Here is an 18,468-nt window from a genome sequence, read left to right as displayed (position 1 = left end):
TTCCGGTTCCATCCAGAATTCCATAGAATTTAAAATTCTATTTCTGCGTTCTATTCCGCAACTGTTTTTCTCTCTCGATTTCCTCCATCTCTCAACCCCCACGCTCTCTCTCGCGTATCGAGCAAGTAACCTATGGGGAAGTTTGATGTGATCTTTTAGCCTGTGTGTGGCTGTCCTAGCATGAATGTGTTTATGTGGAAAGGGCTCAATGTCATAGTATGCAATGTAGTGATGATTCAAATGAGACTAACCCAGGGCACAAAAATATAGGCAGAGAGGGAGAGTGTTTTTGAGCAGCAACGTACAACAAAAGGCAAACGACTTTGACATACACGTGACTTTTTAGAGAAATCATGGACCTAGCTACATTTTACGCCGATAAAATACCCACTTTCCAAAGAGTAATAATGTTTGTGTCTGCAACAAGAGGGAATAGACCAATAGGAATAAAGTGCAACTAGAAGAGAGTTTGGCTTCAGACTGTAGACATGCATTCTTATTACCTGACTTTAGCTTTTTGATTTAAATAAGATGCGTTCCAACATTTATACTAGTGTACTACTTGCTAGGGTGCATTCCCAATACATTGCTTCACTCCAATTAGTATCAATACATAGGCTACATTCCAGTATCCACACTAGCATACCACTTAGCTGGTGTCCCAAATGGCACCCTATTTAGTGCAGTTCTTTTGACCAGAGGCCCTAAATATGGAACAGCGTGCCGTTTGGGATGAAGCCTTTGGATGCATGCCCAATATTCTGCTCCATTCAACGTGGTATACTAGTATGGTCAATGGGACAGCACTATTGCTTCATTATTAGTAGTGCGCTAGTGTGGATTATTGGAGCGGCGCCGAATAAGAAATTAGGAGATATTTTGATTAGTGTTTTTTCAGGGACTCCAGAAGGTGTGTGTGTGTAGGGTTTTATTAATTTGGGATCCAGCATGAGGGGTGGGTGGCATGTGATAAACGACTATTGAACTACGGTCCAGTCATGGCACCCTATTCCTTTTATAGTGTGCAATCTTGGCTTTGACCAGGGTTCTGGTCAAAAGTAGTGCACCATAAAGAGAGAAGGGTACCATTTGGGACGCAGACATATTATCAAAGGGAATCGTGTGAATGTAATTTTATAATGAAAATAAAATGCCATTAGAAAGGACTTGTGTACTTGTGCCTTCTGGTTTGCTTATTGTCATTTTTACCTTGGTTGAATGCACTGACAGTAACTTGGTCTGGATAAGAGCGTCTATCTCTTGAAAATGTAAATGTAGCAAGTTATTGTTTAAAAAGGTTTGTTTGTTGTGTTAACTATGAATGCCCATGCATGTTTTACCCTGTGGATTTCCATAGTAGGAAATGTCAGTCTATAGACAATAGTTTGGACACACCAACTCATTCCAGGGTTTTTCTTCATTTTTGCGAGTTTCTACATTGTAGAATAATAGTGAAGATAACACATATGGAATCATGTAGTAACCAAAAAAGTGTTAAACAAATCAAAATATAATTTATATTTGAGATTCTTCAAAGTCCATATTAGAGGCTGGTAACTCTAATGAACTTATGCTCTGCAGCAGAGTCTTCCTTTCCTGTGGCAGTCCTCATGAGAGCCAGTTTCATCATATCGCTTGATGGTTTTTGCGACTGCACTTGAAGAAACTTTCAAAGTTATTGACATTTTCCAGATTGACTAACCTTCATGCCTTAAGTAATGATGGACTGTCATTTCTCTTTGCTTATTTGAGCTGTTCTAATATGGACTTTTACCAAATAGGGCTTTCTTCTGTATACCACCCCTACAACACAACTGATTGGCTCAAATGCATTAAGAAGGAAAGAAATTCCACAAATTAACCTTTTACAAGGCACACTTGTTAATTGAAATGCATTCCAGGTGACGACCTCATGAAGCTGGTTGAGAGAATGACAAGTGTGTGCAAAGCTGTCAAGGCAAAGGATGGCTACTTTGAAGAATCTCAAATATAAAATATATTTTGATTAGATGAACACTTTTTTTGGTTACTACATGATTCCATATGTGTTATTTCATAGTTGATGCCTTCACTATTATTCTACCATGTAGAAAATAGTAAAAAATAAAGAAAAGCACTGGAATGAGTGGATGTGTCAACTTTTGACTGTTAGTGTGTGTGTGTGTGTGATATACACACTACCGTTCAAAAGTATGGGGTCACTTAGAAATGTCCTTGTTTTTGAAAGAAAAGCGTTTTTTTTTTTTTGCCCATTTTTAAAATAACAACATTGATCAGAAATACAGTGTAGACATTGTTAATGTTGTAAATGACAACTGGAAACGGCAGATTTCTTTATGGAATATCTACATAAGCGTACAGAGGACCAGTATCAGCAACCAAATGAATGCTATTCCATGTGAGAAATTGCCATGAAACTAAAGAGCTCGTACAACGCTGTGTACTACTTCCTTCACAGAACAGCGCAAACTGGCTCTAACTGGCTGAATGGAAGCAGCAATGTTCCAACATCTAGTGGAAAGCCTTCCCAGAAGATTGGAGTATGTTATAGCAGCAAAGGGGGGACAACTCCATAGTAATGCCCACAAATTTGGAATGAGATGTTCGACGAGTGGATGTCCACATACTTTTGGTCATGTAGTGTAATGCACAGCTACCACATACCACCCTGCATACCACTGCTGGCTTGCTTCTGAAGCTAAGCAGGGTTGGTCCTGGTCAGTCCCTGGATGGGAGACCAGGTGCTGCTGGAAGTGGTGTTGGAGGGCCAGTAGGAGGCACTCTTTCCTCTGGTCTAAACAAAGATCCCAATGCCCCAGGGCAGTGATTGGGGACACTGCTCTGTGTAGGGTGCCGTCTTTCGGATGGGACGTTAAACGGGTGTCCTGACTCTCTGAGGTCATTAAAGATCCCATGGCACTTATCGTAAGAGTAGGGGTGTTAACCCCGGTGTCCTGGCTAAATTCCCAATCTGGCCCTCAACCATCATGGTCACCTAATAATCCCCAGTTTACAATTGGCTCATTTCATCCCCCTCCTCTCCCCTGTAACTATTCCCCAGGTCGTTGCTGCAAATGAGAATGTGTTCTCAGTCAACTTACCTGGTAAAATAACGGTAAATAAATAAATAAATGACAGTTGAACTAAGCTGTTACATCATGACAGTTGAACGCAATTGTTTGTAAACAATATCATTCTAACCAAACACTGTATAGCCTCAAAACATGGTTTAAAACTATAATTTGATTTACCAAAACAGTGGCAGGTGCCTGCCTGGTTGTTGTTTGAACTGCAGATTGCCCCTTTAACTGTGTCTTACCAGCACCTTATAATTTGTTGACGTTTGTTGTGTTCAAAAGTGGATGCATGTTTTAGTGGGAAATGTCGGTCTATAGGTGTAAATACAAACCTGTGGATGTAGCTACTGTTTGAAATTCAGAGAGAATCCTAAAGCCAAGGCTGTTTGTGTAAGATAGGGGAGGGAGGAGCGAGGGAAAGGGAAAAAAAGAGAAGAGAAGCAAGATGGAGCATTTAAGTGTATGAGTCACCGTTCCTTTGTGACAGTGTTGCAGTGATGCGTGGCCTTGCCATACAGCAGAGAGAGAAACGAGGGAGCGATAGAGGGATGAGATAAAGGAGGAGAGCTCTGTAAATAAGTGCAGAGAAAAATGGTAGTGACAAGGTGGAGAGAAGGATTATTCAGGCAATGAATAATCTACTACAAACTATTCAATATTTTCAGATGTGCACAAAGTAGGTGAGATGAACTGGGCATTCATGTTGGCTGGCCCAGAGCTCCCATTGGGATACAGCAGTGGCCACCGCCAAGCTAGCGGGTGGAGATATGGGGCGCGTTCAGCAAGACACAACATTCTGGAACTTTCAGATACGAATATGTATTGTTCAACAAACATGCCTCTCTGACATGTAAAACAAGGAATCGTGACGGCTCTATTCATGGCATTTCTATCTGCAACGTTTGTCAACTTGAACATGGCCATGGTTTATGCCAACCGTATCCTCTGGACCCTCCTCCCCTCACATGGCCTATCCGGCTCCCTCACAACATCCCCTGTAGATATCAACTTTGGTCTTTCAAGCATACTTAAATGAACACACTTCCCCTGCATACTAGATGCATACTTCCTACAACACTAGATATACCTTAAAGGCTTTATGCTATTCCCTTGCCTGTCCCCTCCTACCCTCCGTTGCCCTCTTCCCATCACATGGTCCTACTTGTCTCCCCTACTGCCAGAGACCTCTATCTAACCCTCTGCATCACAAACAGACGGTTGTTCTTGCTGTTATGAAAGAACAACCGTCCTGCCCTCACTTTCTCTTTCTCCTCTTCTGTCCCTCCCTCCTTTCATCCTTGCCTTATAAATTGCAGTGATTGGCCCATACATTCTCTGAGAACGCTACTATATTTGGTGACTGTATGGGGCCCTAGTTTGTGTGGGCGGGCATGGGCGTGTGCTTGTATGTGCATCTGTTTACCGTTGTTTGTCATTTCACTCTTTCCTGTGATATAGTTTTTTTGTAGTCACGCATCAGCCACGATCAATAATGTTTGATACTGTGGAATAAAGTGCACTTAGAATGTTAGAATGCTGCTCCATTATGTTTTCCATCTGCTTATATCCCAAATGGCATCCTATTCCCTATATACTGCACTACTTTTACCTATGGAGCCCTGGTCAAAAGTAGTGCACTATATAGGGAATCGGGTGCCATTTGGGATGCACTGCATCAATACTTTATCAGTACTCAGATGGAAAATTACTGGGAACATATTACAAATAATGATACAGGTCGTAGGTGTACACCGTGTGTGTGTGTGTGTGTGTGTGTGTGTGTGTGTGTGTGTGTGTGTGTGTGTGTGTGTGTGTGTGAGAGAGACTGAAAGAGAAAGAAATAGGGAGAGGGGTCTGTTTTTGATTATGTGGGAGTGTATTCCATTTCCTGATATGGCGTGTGTGTGTGTGGTTATAGCTGGTTGTCTGTGTGCATAGGCTACAAACATGATGTGAGTTGATTTGACAGAGGTGATGCAGTATCTGTGGGTGTTTAAGTGAATGTACACGTTTATACACGTAACTGCCAAAATAATGGAAACATGAGGGATACAAAGTATATTGAAAGCAGGTGCTTCCATACAGGTGTGGTTCCTGAGTTAATTAAGAAATTAACATCCCATCAGGCTTAGGGTCATAAAAATGCTGAACAGGCCATTATTTTGGCTACTATGGCTATGTCCCCATGGGATGGCAATGCCTGCATCCACATAATATGAGTGGTCACTGAATGGTTTCATTAGCATGAAATAGATGTAAACCATATGCCATGGCTGCCTCAGTCACCAGATCTCAACCCAATTGAACACTTGTGGGAGTGTTCTGGAGCGGCGCCTGAGACATCGTTTTCCACCACCATCAACAAAACACAAAATTATGTTTATTTTGGAAGAATGGTGTCGCATGCCTCTAATAGATATCCAGATAGTTGTGGAATCTATGACAAGGCACATTGAAGCTGTTCTGACTCGTGGCGGCCCAACACCCTATTAAGACACTTCATGTTGGTGTTGCCTTTATGTTGGCAGTTACCTGTACATCTATCTCTGCATATGTTGCCAGTATGTGCATGAGTGTGTAGTAGGCCCTCTCTGCAGTAGGTCCTGAGTGTGTGTGCCTGACTGTGCGCATGGTGTGTGCACTTCTTTGTGTGTGTGTGTGTGTGTGTGTGAGAAGGCTGGGCTGACTGCCTAGGGGTTCTGCAGTGGCTCTGCATGGAGATGGTGGGGCGAAGGATGACTCACCCAGCAGAGGAGGGAGGGAAGGGGGGAGTCACATGACCAATGAGTCACTGCTGCTACCCCTCCGTGGGCTGGCTGAGCTACACTCATCAACCTCTCCTCTCCTCCTTTCTCCTCATCCCATCCGTTCTTCTCCTTCTTGTCTTCTTCTCCTTATCCCATCCCTCCCTCCATCTTCCTTCCCTCTCTCCTCTCCTCTCTTTTCTCCATATCTCCTCCCTCCATCACTCGCTCCCTTCACTCCTCCTCCTCTCATCCCTCCTCTCCTCCATCCATCCCTCCCACTCACCAACCTATTTTCTATTCCTCTCATTTATTTGCAATCTATCTCTTTATTTAGACTCTGAGTGAGTGAGTGAGAGAGAATAACAATAATAATAATAATGAACTAGCTAACTAACAAATGATTGTATAAATACTCACTCCACTCACACTTCACCCATCAATTTACCCCATGCTTCCCTAGCCATATGATTGAATAACCTTTGACAGTGTGAGTCTCCATTAGATCTCTGTCATCGCCAGCGGGCTCCAGAGGGGGCAGCCCACCTGTCCGTTCCTGCATACATGGGGTGAATGGATGGGTAGTGTGTGTGTGTGTGTGTGTGATTGTGTGTGTATATCCATCCCTCCAGTGAGCAGAGATCAACCTCTCCTCTGATCACCCATTAAACCTCAAACAGCTCCCTGAACACACACACACATACACACACTCCAACCTTTCTTCTCCCCTCTTACCCCTTCCTTCCCTCGTCTGCTTTCTCCCCCTTTCTCCCCTCTTCTCCCTCCTCTCCCCCTAGGTGCATGTATTATCAAACCAACACAACCATTCTTCTGCCCTGTATCCCTCTTCTGCTTCCTCTCTCACCCCCTCTTCTTTCCCACTCCCTCACATCCCCTCATCCCTCACTTCCCTCTTCTGCTCCACTCCACCTCTTCCCTTCCTCATCCTCCTCTCCTTCCCTCCCTCATCTCTTCAGTCAGTACAGAATTAACAAGGCGACGTGGTTTGAATTGAAGAGGGGAGTCCATAAGCGCAAACAAAGGATATCAAGGACCTGGAAGGATTCTGTATGGAGGAATGGTCTATGATCCATCCCAATGTGTTCTCCAACTCATATGAAACAATTTAGAAAAAGGAAGGGTGAGGTTTTGAAAACAGGGGTGTCAATAATAACCTTTTTGAGACTTGTTAAACAAAATCTATTTCTCTGAGCAATTGTATTAGTGTAAAATAATATAATTTCCCAATTTTTGGGAGCATTAAGAACACCTGCTCTTTCCGTGACAGACTGACCAGGTGACAGACTGACCTTATTGATGTCACTTTTTAAATCCACTTCAGTCAGCGTAGATGAAGGAGAGGAGACAGGTTAAATAAGGATTTTTAAGCCTTGAGACAATTGAGACATGGATTGTGTTCGTGGGCCATTCAGAGGGTGAATGGGCAAGACAAAAAATGTAAGTACTTTTTGAACAGGGTATGGTAGTAAGTGCCAGGCGCACCGGTTTGGGTTAAGAACTGCAATGCTGCTGGATTTGTTTAGGCTCAACAGTTTCCCATGTGTATCAAAAATGGTCCACCAGCCAAAGGACATCCAGCATCCCTGTGGAACTCTTTGGACACCTTGTAGAGTCCATGCCTCGAAGGAATTGAGGCTCTTCTGAGGGCAAAAAAGGTGGTAGTGCAACTCAATATTAGGAAGGTGTTCCTAATGTTTGGTATACTCTGTGTAGCTCAGTATTTGAATTATTTATTTTATACAGTAATTTTGGCTAATCTTTTTTCAATGGTGTCAATAATTCCCGACCCCACTGTATGTTGAAAACGTCATGACTGGAGACAAACGGGACAGGACATATGCTTGTTCAAAGTTTGGATTTCAGTTGATTACTATAGCGCCCCCCTTGGGCCAATCAGTGTAATTTTGTAAATGCTGGATCTTTATTGCAAGATGCATCATTCACCCAAGTGGTGTCTGAAATATCACTTGTGACTAAAGTACGTACGAACGGACGGAGACAGATCCATAGTTCCCATCTGATTTCATTGTAGGGGACAATAGGTGGTGTGTTGGCATCGATTGGCTGTAAGTCTCATGCAGGTTGTGCGCTAATCACTGTATTATAAAGGAATACATTGTAGCAAGTAGCAGTATCAGTTTTGTCTACGGTTGCAAAATTCTGGTAACTTTCCCAAAAACTTTTCCGAAAATGTTTCAGAAATCCTTGTTGGAAGATTCCCGGAATCAGAAGGGAATAAGCAAGAAATCCCTATCAAACATAGTGTGCTGTTTTCATGATGGTTTGCCCCATTGTTGCTGCGTGTGATAGGTGAGAAAAGGAGTCAAAGCCAAGAGCCAATAGAAATCCACAAAAAGGAGTTGTAAAAAATAGTTGATTTTATTTATTTCTCTCTGTGTAGCAAAACTAGTCATCATGGATACATGCGGTTATTTACAATCAGCAATACGCATGTTTATTACGACATAGGTACAAGGTACATCTAGAAATAGAGCACATAGATCAGAACATCCTCATACAAGACTTCAACAGGTTTTTTTTTCTGGTACTTCGTTACGTCTATAAAGTCATCTTTTAGTTATGCTTTGAGATTTTTTTATACTTTTATTTAATGCTCGTCAAGTTCATCAAAAAAGAAGCAACACATTTTAGATGCAGGCACACAGAAACGTGCAGCAGACACTGTCTGCTATCTTGTCTTTCTTTTTCATCCCTGTAAATGTTCTCTTTCCCTCCCTCTCTTTTTTATAAAAGAAACAAAAAAGAAACAAATCTGTTTCAAAGTGGAAGTAATGTTTAGGTATACCCTCCCCACTTTCACGACCTTCCATATAATCTCTCTGTCTCTCTCTCCTACAGCAGATATCTTACACTTCAGTATTGAGTAGGAGGTTTGAAAGGCCAATTCTGTTCCCTTCGATCAGTGTTTCTAGTGGACCCACTCAAATGCCAAAATGCAATGAGTTCAGCTGAGTGAACTGAAACAGTCCTAAAGGTACGTCCCGAATGGCACCGATTCCCGATAGTGAGCTCCTTTTGACCAGAGCCCTATGGTCTAAGTCTAAATCGCAGTTAAGCAGAACACACACATCAAATCAAACATCACACCCAATGTTTTCCCAGTGTTTCTCCCCTCATCGCTTCTCTAAAATAATGGATTTTTCACTGGTGTCTGTGGCGTCAGTCACATTGAAAATGGTTTCACTTTGAGATTGTCTCTGCTGTGTTTGATTGAGCTTTGATGCTAGCCAAGCCAATGGGTGCATACCAAATGGCACCCTTTTCCCTATATGGTGCACGTAGGGCTCTGTTCAAAAGTAGTGCACTATTAAAGGGAATAGGTTACAATTTGGGACACAAGCCCTGTCTCGGCTACGAGATTGCCACACGGTTATTTAAAGACATGAGGGTGACAAAAAAAAACGATTTTTGTTGGGGTTTCGTTTACAAGGAAATATTGAGCGAGTAAGGATTTGTAGGTGATTAGATATTGATTTCCAATAACACAATCCTTTTTTTTTGTGGTGAGATATTGAATCACAGTCCTTTCCAGCATCTAAAGACATAAACACAGAGACATATTGGTTTCTCTACAGTAGCACAGAGTGAAAATCCTTGCCCCTTTTCAGTTTCTTTTCCCTATTCTCATTTCGTTTCACTCATTCATCGGGGAGTATGTGAGGGACGATTCCATTTCAAATCAAGTCAAGTTTCATTGAAAAATTGCCAAAACATTTTTCAATTTGTGAATCGAATTTGAGATTTAATGGAATTGTGATCACAACCCCATTTCTCTACGAGGGCTTAACTCAATTCTACCCCCTTTACAAAGTCAACAGTCTTAGCAAGATGAGGGGGAAATCATAATAAGGCAATATAAAACGGTATTTCAGTATTTTCAGTTTCTGTCCTTTAAAATCACTTTGTCTTACAAATATTTGGAATGTATGAATGTGTAAATCTTAGCACTGCTTTGTAGAAAAAAACACAAGTACATTACAAGTACATCAAATAAATGAAATAATATATTCATAAAATAATCAAAAAGTGTGGGCAATTGACATAAAAATGTAACCGTTTTTTAAAAACAAACTCACTGTGATAACGACAGAAAAGAACAAAACAGAAGTGATAAAAACAGACAAGTAACAAATAATAAAAAACGAACAATATATTTGATTAATAAATAGTGACTGCATTTGCGTACAGTATGGCACCGTATCATCAAGGGTATCAATACAATAACAATGACTTTCTCTGTCCTTGATAATAACTGTTTGTATCTATGAGTTCTTGAAAAGGTCCAATTCTATATTTTTTGCAAGCTTCATTTTCTGTAAACAATCAATGACATATAACTGACATGGTAACAATGTAACCATTGATAACAATAAAACATAACAGATACACATTGGTAAGGCTTTATATCCATTGGGGCCTCTTCTCCAATAACGATGGCTAGTCTTTTGGAATATAAACACACTAGACTGTGCATTTTGGTTCCAAACATTGACATCTGTGTATTTGTTAACACCTGTAAGTCTCTTGTAGGAGTTTTGGATTACAGGCAACATGATAGGTCAGGCTGAGTCCCAAATGGTACCCTATCCCATATATGTAGTGCACTACTTTTGACCAGAGCCACATGGACCCTGGTCAAAAGTATTGTGCAACATAGGGAATAGGGTGCCATTTGCAATTTCCCCTCAATGTTGGTCTTCGGAACGATGCCGACGCTCCCTCATATTTTCCAGAATTCCAGGATGATGAGATGAGTCTATAGAGTCAGTGTTCTATAGTTCTGTGTGTTCTATAGTTCTTTATGTGATTGGTTTAGTGCCCCTCTTTCAGTCATTTTGGACAACAGCTTCAGTTTCATCTTCCAAAGAAAAGAGCAAGAGGAATGAATGAATGTGGGTCGTCCTGACTCCCTCACTTTCCTATCTGCAAGTTCATTTTTACTCTATACAAAAAAAAGCTACATGTAATTTGTGTTGCTCTTTGACAAAAATCTAACAGTACATTAAAGAGACAAAACCAAGACAAAACCTGAAATCAAAAGTAAGTGCTGAAAAGAAAAAAAAATCCATTGTTCTCTCTTCCTCCCTTTTTCCCCTCCCTCCCTCCTTCCCGCCCCCTCTCTCTCTTTCCTCTCTTTTCACTGAAACATCCTAGGCCTGGGTTTCATAAAGACCTGTTGAATGTAGTTCTCCAGGTCTTCATTGCTATCTTGCTGCTGCGGCCCCATCCCTATCCCCTGCATCCCATAGTAATCTTGGTCCCGGGTCAACAAAGGTGCTGAGGGCGCTTGGTAATAGTAACCATGCCGATGGCGAGGCTGAACCTGACCCCTGGGTGGGGACGAGCGAGGTTTAGGCATGGGGACGGGGACGGGTAGGGGGTTGTATGTCCTGGGTTGTGGGGGGAGGAGGTAGTTGGGGTAGTTGGAGTAATTTGGGTAGTAGAGGTTCCGCCGGAGTGCCGCGGGGGGCTTCCTCGGGCGAGGCTGTACCCAGGGACGGTACCTCCTCTTGGGGGGGAAATCAAAGTCGTAGTCCAGAGAATTTGACAGGAGGTCGTTGAGCATGAAGGAAGGCTTGGCATAGAAGCGGGGCTTGGGCTTGGGAGGGGGGAAGTACATTGGGTAGTAGCCTCGATAGGGCTTCTGTTGGTAGAAGGGATAGGTAGGATAGTTGGAGGAAGTCCGAAAGGACTTCTGTTGAGGTTTGATCCAGAGGTCTTGCTTTGAGGGTTTGATGGAGGATTTGTCCTTGAACCAGGCCTTGAGGGGATTGATGGCCGGGAGAGGCTGCTTCAGGGTGGGGTATCGGGGGTGTGAAGGCTGGGCATCGACGGCTTTGGCTGCTGGGTAAACCAGGGGTCTTTGCTGGGGTCGTTGCCAGGGCAATGTCTCAGGAGCGTCTTTCTTCTTCTTCTTCTCAACGTCGCTGATGATGTCAACGACGTCGTCCGCGGGGAGGTGGAGCTTGCTGGAGATCTCGATGAGCTTATCAATGGTCTGAGGATCAATATCATCGTCCTCGCTGACGACCTCCTCGTCAGAGCGCTTGTCCTCCGCTGCGTTGGACAGCAGGGTCTTCTTGTTCTGGTACCTTCCTTTGTCCTGTTTGACCATGTACTGCAGGAGCATGTCCGAGGCTATGTCCGCCAACTTCTCCTCCTCGGCTTTGGCCCTCTGCGCCTCCATCGCCTGCCTCCTGACCTCCTCCTGCTCCTCCTTCGCCCTCCTCTCTTCCTCCTCGGGGCTCAGCATTTCCTCATCATCATCCTCAGCCGCCGGGCGAGCCAGATTGTCAAAGTCGTCCATGAAGTTGCCTCCTCTATAAGTGGGCATGTTCAGGGCTTTCTGCATCTCCTCTTGCCATTTGAGCTTCTTCGACATGGCTCGGGGGTATCCTTTAGCTTTGGGTTTTATCTGGTTGTGGATCAGGGCTTGGTCTGTTTCGTCTTGGCTGTAGCCCCTGCTCTCTCTCCCTCTCTGCTCCTGGGCCTCCCTCTCTCTCTTGTTAGCTGTGTTGTAGTTCTGTAGTTCCTCCAACATGCTCTGGAGGTTCTGCACTTCATCTGGACTTAGTTGCTCCTCTTCCTCCTCTTGCTGAGTCTCCTGTGAGGTGGGAGGTCCCTGTTGCGCATCCTCTCTGGCCCCCACTTCCTTCACTCCCACCTCCTCCCCTCTTTCTCCTTCTGCCGGAGGTCGTTTCTCCTTTCCAGGAATCGTCTGGCTGGTGGTGTGGCTAGTCACTTTCTCTGTTAGTCTTTCCTCCTCCTCCTGTGCTTTCTTCCTCTCATCCTCCTCCTCCTCATCCCTCTCTCGCTCCTCCTTGCCCTGCGCCGCAGCGGCCGCCATCACCAGCTCAAGCTCCTCGCGACCGTCCCTGTCTCGGTCTGCTCCCTCCTCATCCAATGCTGCTCTCACCTCCTCTCCCTTCTCCTCCTCCTGCCTCTCTCTCTCATTCTCCTCCTTTCCTCTCTCCTTTTCCTTGCTCCCATCCTCCACACCGTTCCTCATTTCCCCGTGCGGCTTATTCATCGCCTCCAACAGAACGGCTGCTAACGTTTTGGGGTCCATGTCTCCAAAAAGCTCATCCTCCTCTTCTGCTCTCTCTCTCTGTGGAAGTCCGCCCTTCCTCCCTTCATTCTCTCCCTCGGCTGGCCTAAGTCCAAGAGGGGAAGGAGCACGGCTGTCGCTGGGGCTGTGTGTCTCGGTCGCCATGGAGGCGGTGAGCGGGAGGGTTAGGGTGAGTCTCAACAGGACAACCAGTAGGATAAGGGCACTTGTGGCGAAGTGGGACCACATCATGACCACACAGAAAGGACAAGAGGGGGCGAGGGAAGGTGATGCTCCTGGTGAAAGAGAGACAAAAAAATATAGATTTGTTAGATAAAATAAGAAAAATGGGTGAACCCACATAGAATTTTTACAGGATGGTACAAATTGTTTAATGAGCATATATATATTATTTTTATTATTATTCTTATTTACAATGACGGCCTACACCGGCCAAACCCGGACGATGCTGGGCCAATTGTGTGCTGCCCTATGGGACTCCCAATCACGGCCGGTTGTGATACAGCCTGGATTCGAACAAGGGTGTCTGTAGTGACGCCTCAAGCACTGAGATGCAGTGCCTTAGACCGCTGCGCCACTCGGGAGCCGCATATACAGTTCAGTTAAAGTATGTGGTATCACTGCCAAGAAAACCATTAGCTCATAGCATTATTAAAGTGAAATGAATTAATGGACGTGAGTCAGCCTGTAAAGGAATGAGGGATATGAACCAAAAAATAAGCACAAATGGAGTAGATGATGTCATCACTCATCTGCATGTGAAAACAATTCTCAACCTAGAATCATGATGAAACACTAGAGTAGGTTGCTTTTACAACAGATGTACTTTTCTCAGTACACACTATCAGTTTCCCCCATAAATATAACATACATAGATAAAATACTATATTCATTCACCTTAATCAATGTAGATCCTGCACCTCTGTGCAGGTCACAAATAACATCAGTTGAGCATAGGGACCCACACAAAATGGCTGACCAGTATTAGGCCAACAGTTTGAAATGGATTCTCAACGACTTGCTAGCTTTTCCATGGCTCATATTAATTGCTTTCACAACAATGCCTTTAAATCCAATATACCTGTAGGCTATTTACTGCAAGGTGTCAAGATAAATGAAACTCTTGTGCGTCGATTTGTGTTAAACCGTTGGATTAGGCACATGCTATACAGTATTTAGTATTTTCTCGCGCCTCCACTGAGCTGATCTAACAAAAGGTTAATTGTCTCAGTGTCTCGAGCTAGTGCTCCCTGCATGTGTAATGCTCCCTTCGCATGTGAGCTCTCCAGGCTCGTGGTAACAGGGCGGGTGGCAACTGGCAAGAAAGCGTTCGAATGTGCGTGCTACAGAGAAGAAGTAGGTGTTATTTGTAAGGTCATCTATATCTGTGGCCATGGCAACAACCAATTTCACATTGATCGCTACAGTATAATAACTATCCGTAACTAACTCCACAACAATATCAAACATAAACCCATTGGATTTAACCATTGACACGGGTCTGTATTCATTGCAGATATCATCCCAGAATGTAGATGAGATTGAAAATGGACATGAGATTAAAAGATCATAATACCGCATTGAGGCTGCATCCCAATTGGCAGGCTATTCCCTACCCAACACAGTGCACTACTTTTGACCAGAGTCCTATGGGTCCTGGTCAAAATAGTAGGCCAACAGTTAATACGGAATAAGAAGCCATTTGGGATGCATGATATAGGTTTGACCCCTGGATAATCATAACACAGATGGATCAGTGTAATCTACAGAGTGAGAGATTCGGAGACAACCTACCTGGCCTGGATGATGCACCCATGTGTGTGTGTGTGTGTGTGTGTGTGTGTGTGTGGATGATGCACCCGTGTGTGTGTGTGTGTGTGGATGATGAACCCATGTGTGTGTGTGTGTGTGGATGATGCACCCATGTGTGTGTGTGTGGATGATGCACCCATGTGTGTGTGTGTGTGTGTGTGTGTGTGTGGATGATGCACCCGTGTGTGTGTGTGTGTGTGTGTGTGTGTGTGTGTGTGTGTGTGTGTGTGTGTGTGTGTGTGTGTGTGTGTGTGTGTGGATCATACAGCACAAATCTCACTCTCTCCCAATAGAGTGATCTTTCCTAACATGCCCAAGTCATGCGTAGGCAAACCGTATAGCAACAATCTATCACCTTACAATTATTCCATCTCTTTTGTTGGCTTTATTGGTCCCACTTTTTCATACTTAATTCTTTAGCTGTATAATGTTTGGTAAACGTTGTACCTCGTGTGGTACAGGTATTAAAAAGCTTCTGTAACCGCAAATATCTGTCTCTCCCGTTCTCATAATTCTATCCGCAAATGCCCATCCATAAGGGCAATATACGTAGGGTGCAGTCTCTCCACCAAAGCACATTATTCATCTGCTTTTAAGAAGCCCTATCTAGCCATAGTCTGCTCAGTAGAAACGCCACACGACTCTCTGTTGCCTCAAGATTAAAAGTGCAAGAACTGTATCACCATAGGAACTCTAGTATGCATGAAAGTATAGAAGAAAGCAGAGCACTTATATACATAATTAATGCATGTACATACATGTCTCAACTATTAAAAAAGTAGCATTAAAATTGGTTTGACATGCAAAACCTATTTTTTTACGCAGCCGGATGCAGCTGTTTAAAGTGTCCTTTTCACCCTTTGTCTTTATTTGGTCTTCCTGGGTTTATTTTTGGCAGTTGGTGACGCCATGGTGATGGCAAAGATGATGGAAGACTGGGAAGAGGCGCGGCTATGATGATGATGGCTATGATGATGATATGACAATTATCATGATCTCTGGTAATCCCTGTCAATATGATTGCCACAATCATTAGCCAACCTCAGTCATTCTATCATTCGATTATTTCTCTTCTCATAATCCACACCCATTTTCTTGTAGGCTATTCATACTGAGAGATAGTAATCTCTTACAATTTACAAAGATTAGTATTGAAAAATGTTAACTTGTGAAAATACATTCCTTTATGTTGATCTTTTAAAACACTTGTGTTATATTTATGTATTTATTTTAGGGTGTAGATCATCTTTAATATTGCAGATAGATTGTGGCTTCTATCAATGTATATATATATGTGTGTTTTGGGGTGGCAGGTAGCCTAGTGGTTAGAGCGTTGGACCAGTAACCGCAAGGTTGCTAGATCAAATCCCTGAGCTGACAAGTTAAAAATCTGTCGTTCTGCCCATGAACAGGGCAGTTAACCCACTGTTCCGAGGCTGTCATTGAAAATAAGAATTTGTTCTTAACTGACTTGTCTAGTTATATAATTTTTTATTGAACCTTTTATTTATATGACTTCGGAAAGTATTCAGACCCCTTGACCGTTTCCAAATTTTGTTAGCTTTATTCTAAAAATGATTGAAATTTTTTTTTTGCTCAACAATCTACACACAATACACCAAGGACAAAACATTTTTATTTTTTTAGCAAATGTATACATTTTAAATATTGTATTTATTTATTACGTAAGTATTCAGACCCTTTTCTATGAGACTCGAAATTGAGCTCAGGTGCATCCTGTTTCCATTAAGCATCCTTGAGATGTTTCTACAAGTTGATTGCAGTCCACAAGTTGATTGCAGTCCAAGTTGATTGGACATGATTTGGAAAAGGCACACACCTGTCTATATAAGGTCCCACAGTTGACAGTGCATGTCCGAGCAAAAACCAAGCCATGAGGTCAAAGGAATTGAAGATTGGAAGCACCAAGACTTTTCCTAGAGCTGGCCGCCCAGCGAAACTTAGCAATCGGGGGAGAAGGGCCTTGGTCAGGGATGTGACCAAGAACCCAATGGTCACTCTGACAGAGCTCCAGAATTGCTCTGTGGAGATGGGAGAACCTTCCAGATGGACAACCACCTCTGCATCACTCCACCAATCATGCCTTTATGGTAGAGTGGCCAGACGGAAGCCACTCCTCAGTAAACGGCACATGCCAGCCCGCTTGGAGCTTGCCAAAAGGCACCTAAAGACTCTCAGACCATGACAAACAAGATTCTCTGGTCTGATGAAACCAAGACTGAACTCTTTGGCCTGAATACCAAGCGTCACGTCTGTAGGAAACCTAGCACCATCCCTACGGCGAAGCATGGTGGTGGCAGCATCATGCTTTGGGGATGTTTTTCAGCGGCAAGGACTGGGAGACTAGTCAGGATCGAGGCAAAGATGAATGGAGCAAAATACAGAGATCCTTGATGAAAACCTGCTCAAGAGTGCCCAGGACCTCAAACTGGGGCGACAGTTCACCTCCCAACAGGACAACAACCCTAAGCACACAGCCAAGACAATGCAGGAGTGGCTTCGGGACAAGTCTCTGAATGTCCTTGAGTGGCCCAGCCAGAGTCCGGACTTGAACCAGATCAAAAATCTCTGGAGAGACCTGAAAATAGCTGTGCAGCGACACTCACCATCCAACCTGGAGATCTGCAGAGGAGAATAAGAGAAACTCCCAAAATACAGGTGTGCCAAGCTTGTAGCGTCACACTCGAGGTGCTTGAACAAATTACTGAGTAAAGGGTCTGAATACTTATGTAAATGTAATTTCCGTTTTTTTTTTTTTGCTAAAATGTCTAAACCTGCTTTTTCTTTGTCATTGTGGGGTATTGTGTGTCGATTGATGAGGGGAAAAAAACATTTTAATCAATTTTAGAATAAGGCTGTAATGTAACAAAATGTGGAAAAAGTGTAGTCTGATCACTTTCTGAATGCACTTATAGTTATATATATATTTTTTTTCATAAATTGTTTCCCCCTTACACTACCACCTCTCCCCTAACTGGAGTAAACACATTCAATATATTTTCTTTTATTATTAAAACACTTTTGTTACTATTTCTTTCATCTACAGTCTGTCTAACAAAATGCAAGGTGGAAGCCCATACAAACTCTCAAAGACATTACCATAGCTTTAGTTTTCAATCGTTCATGCCATAGGATCAATCAGTTTGATCACTTTTTAAATAAGATATATTAAAGTAGTTAAGACTTACCTGGTGTCGTGTGGTGAAACCAGATAGGCTACTTTCCCCTCCTTGTCACTCCTCAAATCTCTCTAATTTAACGTGTTACTCTAACTCAACACACCAATGTCTACTTAACACAAATAAAGCTCGGTGTTGTTTGGAAGTGTATATAAAGTAGAAAGTTATTTCTCCCTTTTGGTTTCCCTACTGTTGCCTCATTCGCTGTGCGTCTGTTTCAGTGAGTATTATCACGGACAGCACCGCAGGTTTCTTTACTGTTGCCTCATTCGCTGTGCTTCTGTTTCAGTGAGTTATCACCCACAGCACCGCTTCTTTATACGTCCCCCCTCCCTGCCTACGTGACCCGACGTCAGAGTTTTCCCCTAGTGCCGGAACCAAGCTTTCATTGATAAGAATTTTCGCTTCGCTCGAATGAACCACGAGCGTTCTGGCTCTGCCACACTGCAGTAGCCTGATGAATGAACGGAAACGGGGTGAATTAAATTGTATTTCTCCCGCCAGGGGGGGAGCATAGCCAAAAA

At 43.2% G+C, this 18,468-nt stretch overlaps 1 protein-coding gene across 1 annotated transcript; it reads right to left on the bottom strand.

The window, feature by feature from the left end:
- Positions 1-10,992: 10,992 nt before the first annotated feature.
- Positions 10,993-18,235, bottom strand: vgf (VGF nerve growth factor inducible). The gene is made up of 2 exons (XM_071333359.1): positions 17,954-18,235; positions 10,993-13,207 (listed from the first exon to the last, which is right to left on the bottom strand). The coding sequence occupies exon 2, from the start codon at positions 13,161-13,163 to the stop codon at positions 11,001-11,003; it is 2,163 nt and encodes a 720-aa protein (XP_071189460.1). The 5' UTR covers positions 13,164-13,207; positions 17,954-18,235; the 3' UTR covers positions 10,993-11,000.
- Between the last annotated feature and the right edge of the window lie 233 nt (positions 18,236-18,468).

The sequence above is a fragment of the Salvelinus alpinus genome, chromosome 11 (genome assembly GCF_045679555.1).
Source record: "Salvelinus alpinus chromosome 11, SLU_Salpinus.1, whole genome shotgun sequence".
NCBI classification, from domain to species: Eukaryota; Metazoa; Chordata; class Actinopteri; order Salmoniformes; family Salmonidae; genus Salvelinus; species Salvelinus alpinus.
This window is presented reverse-complemented; position numbering and strand designations above follow the sequence as displayed.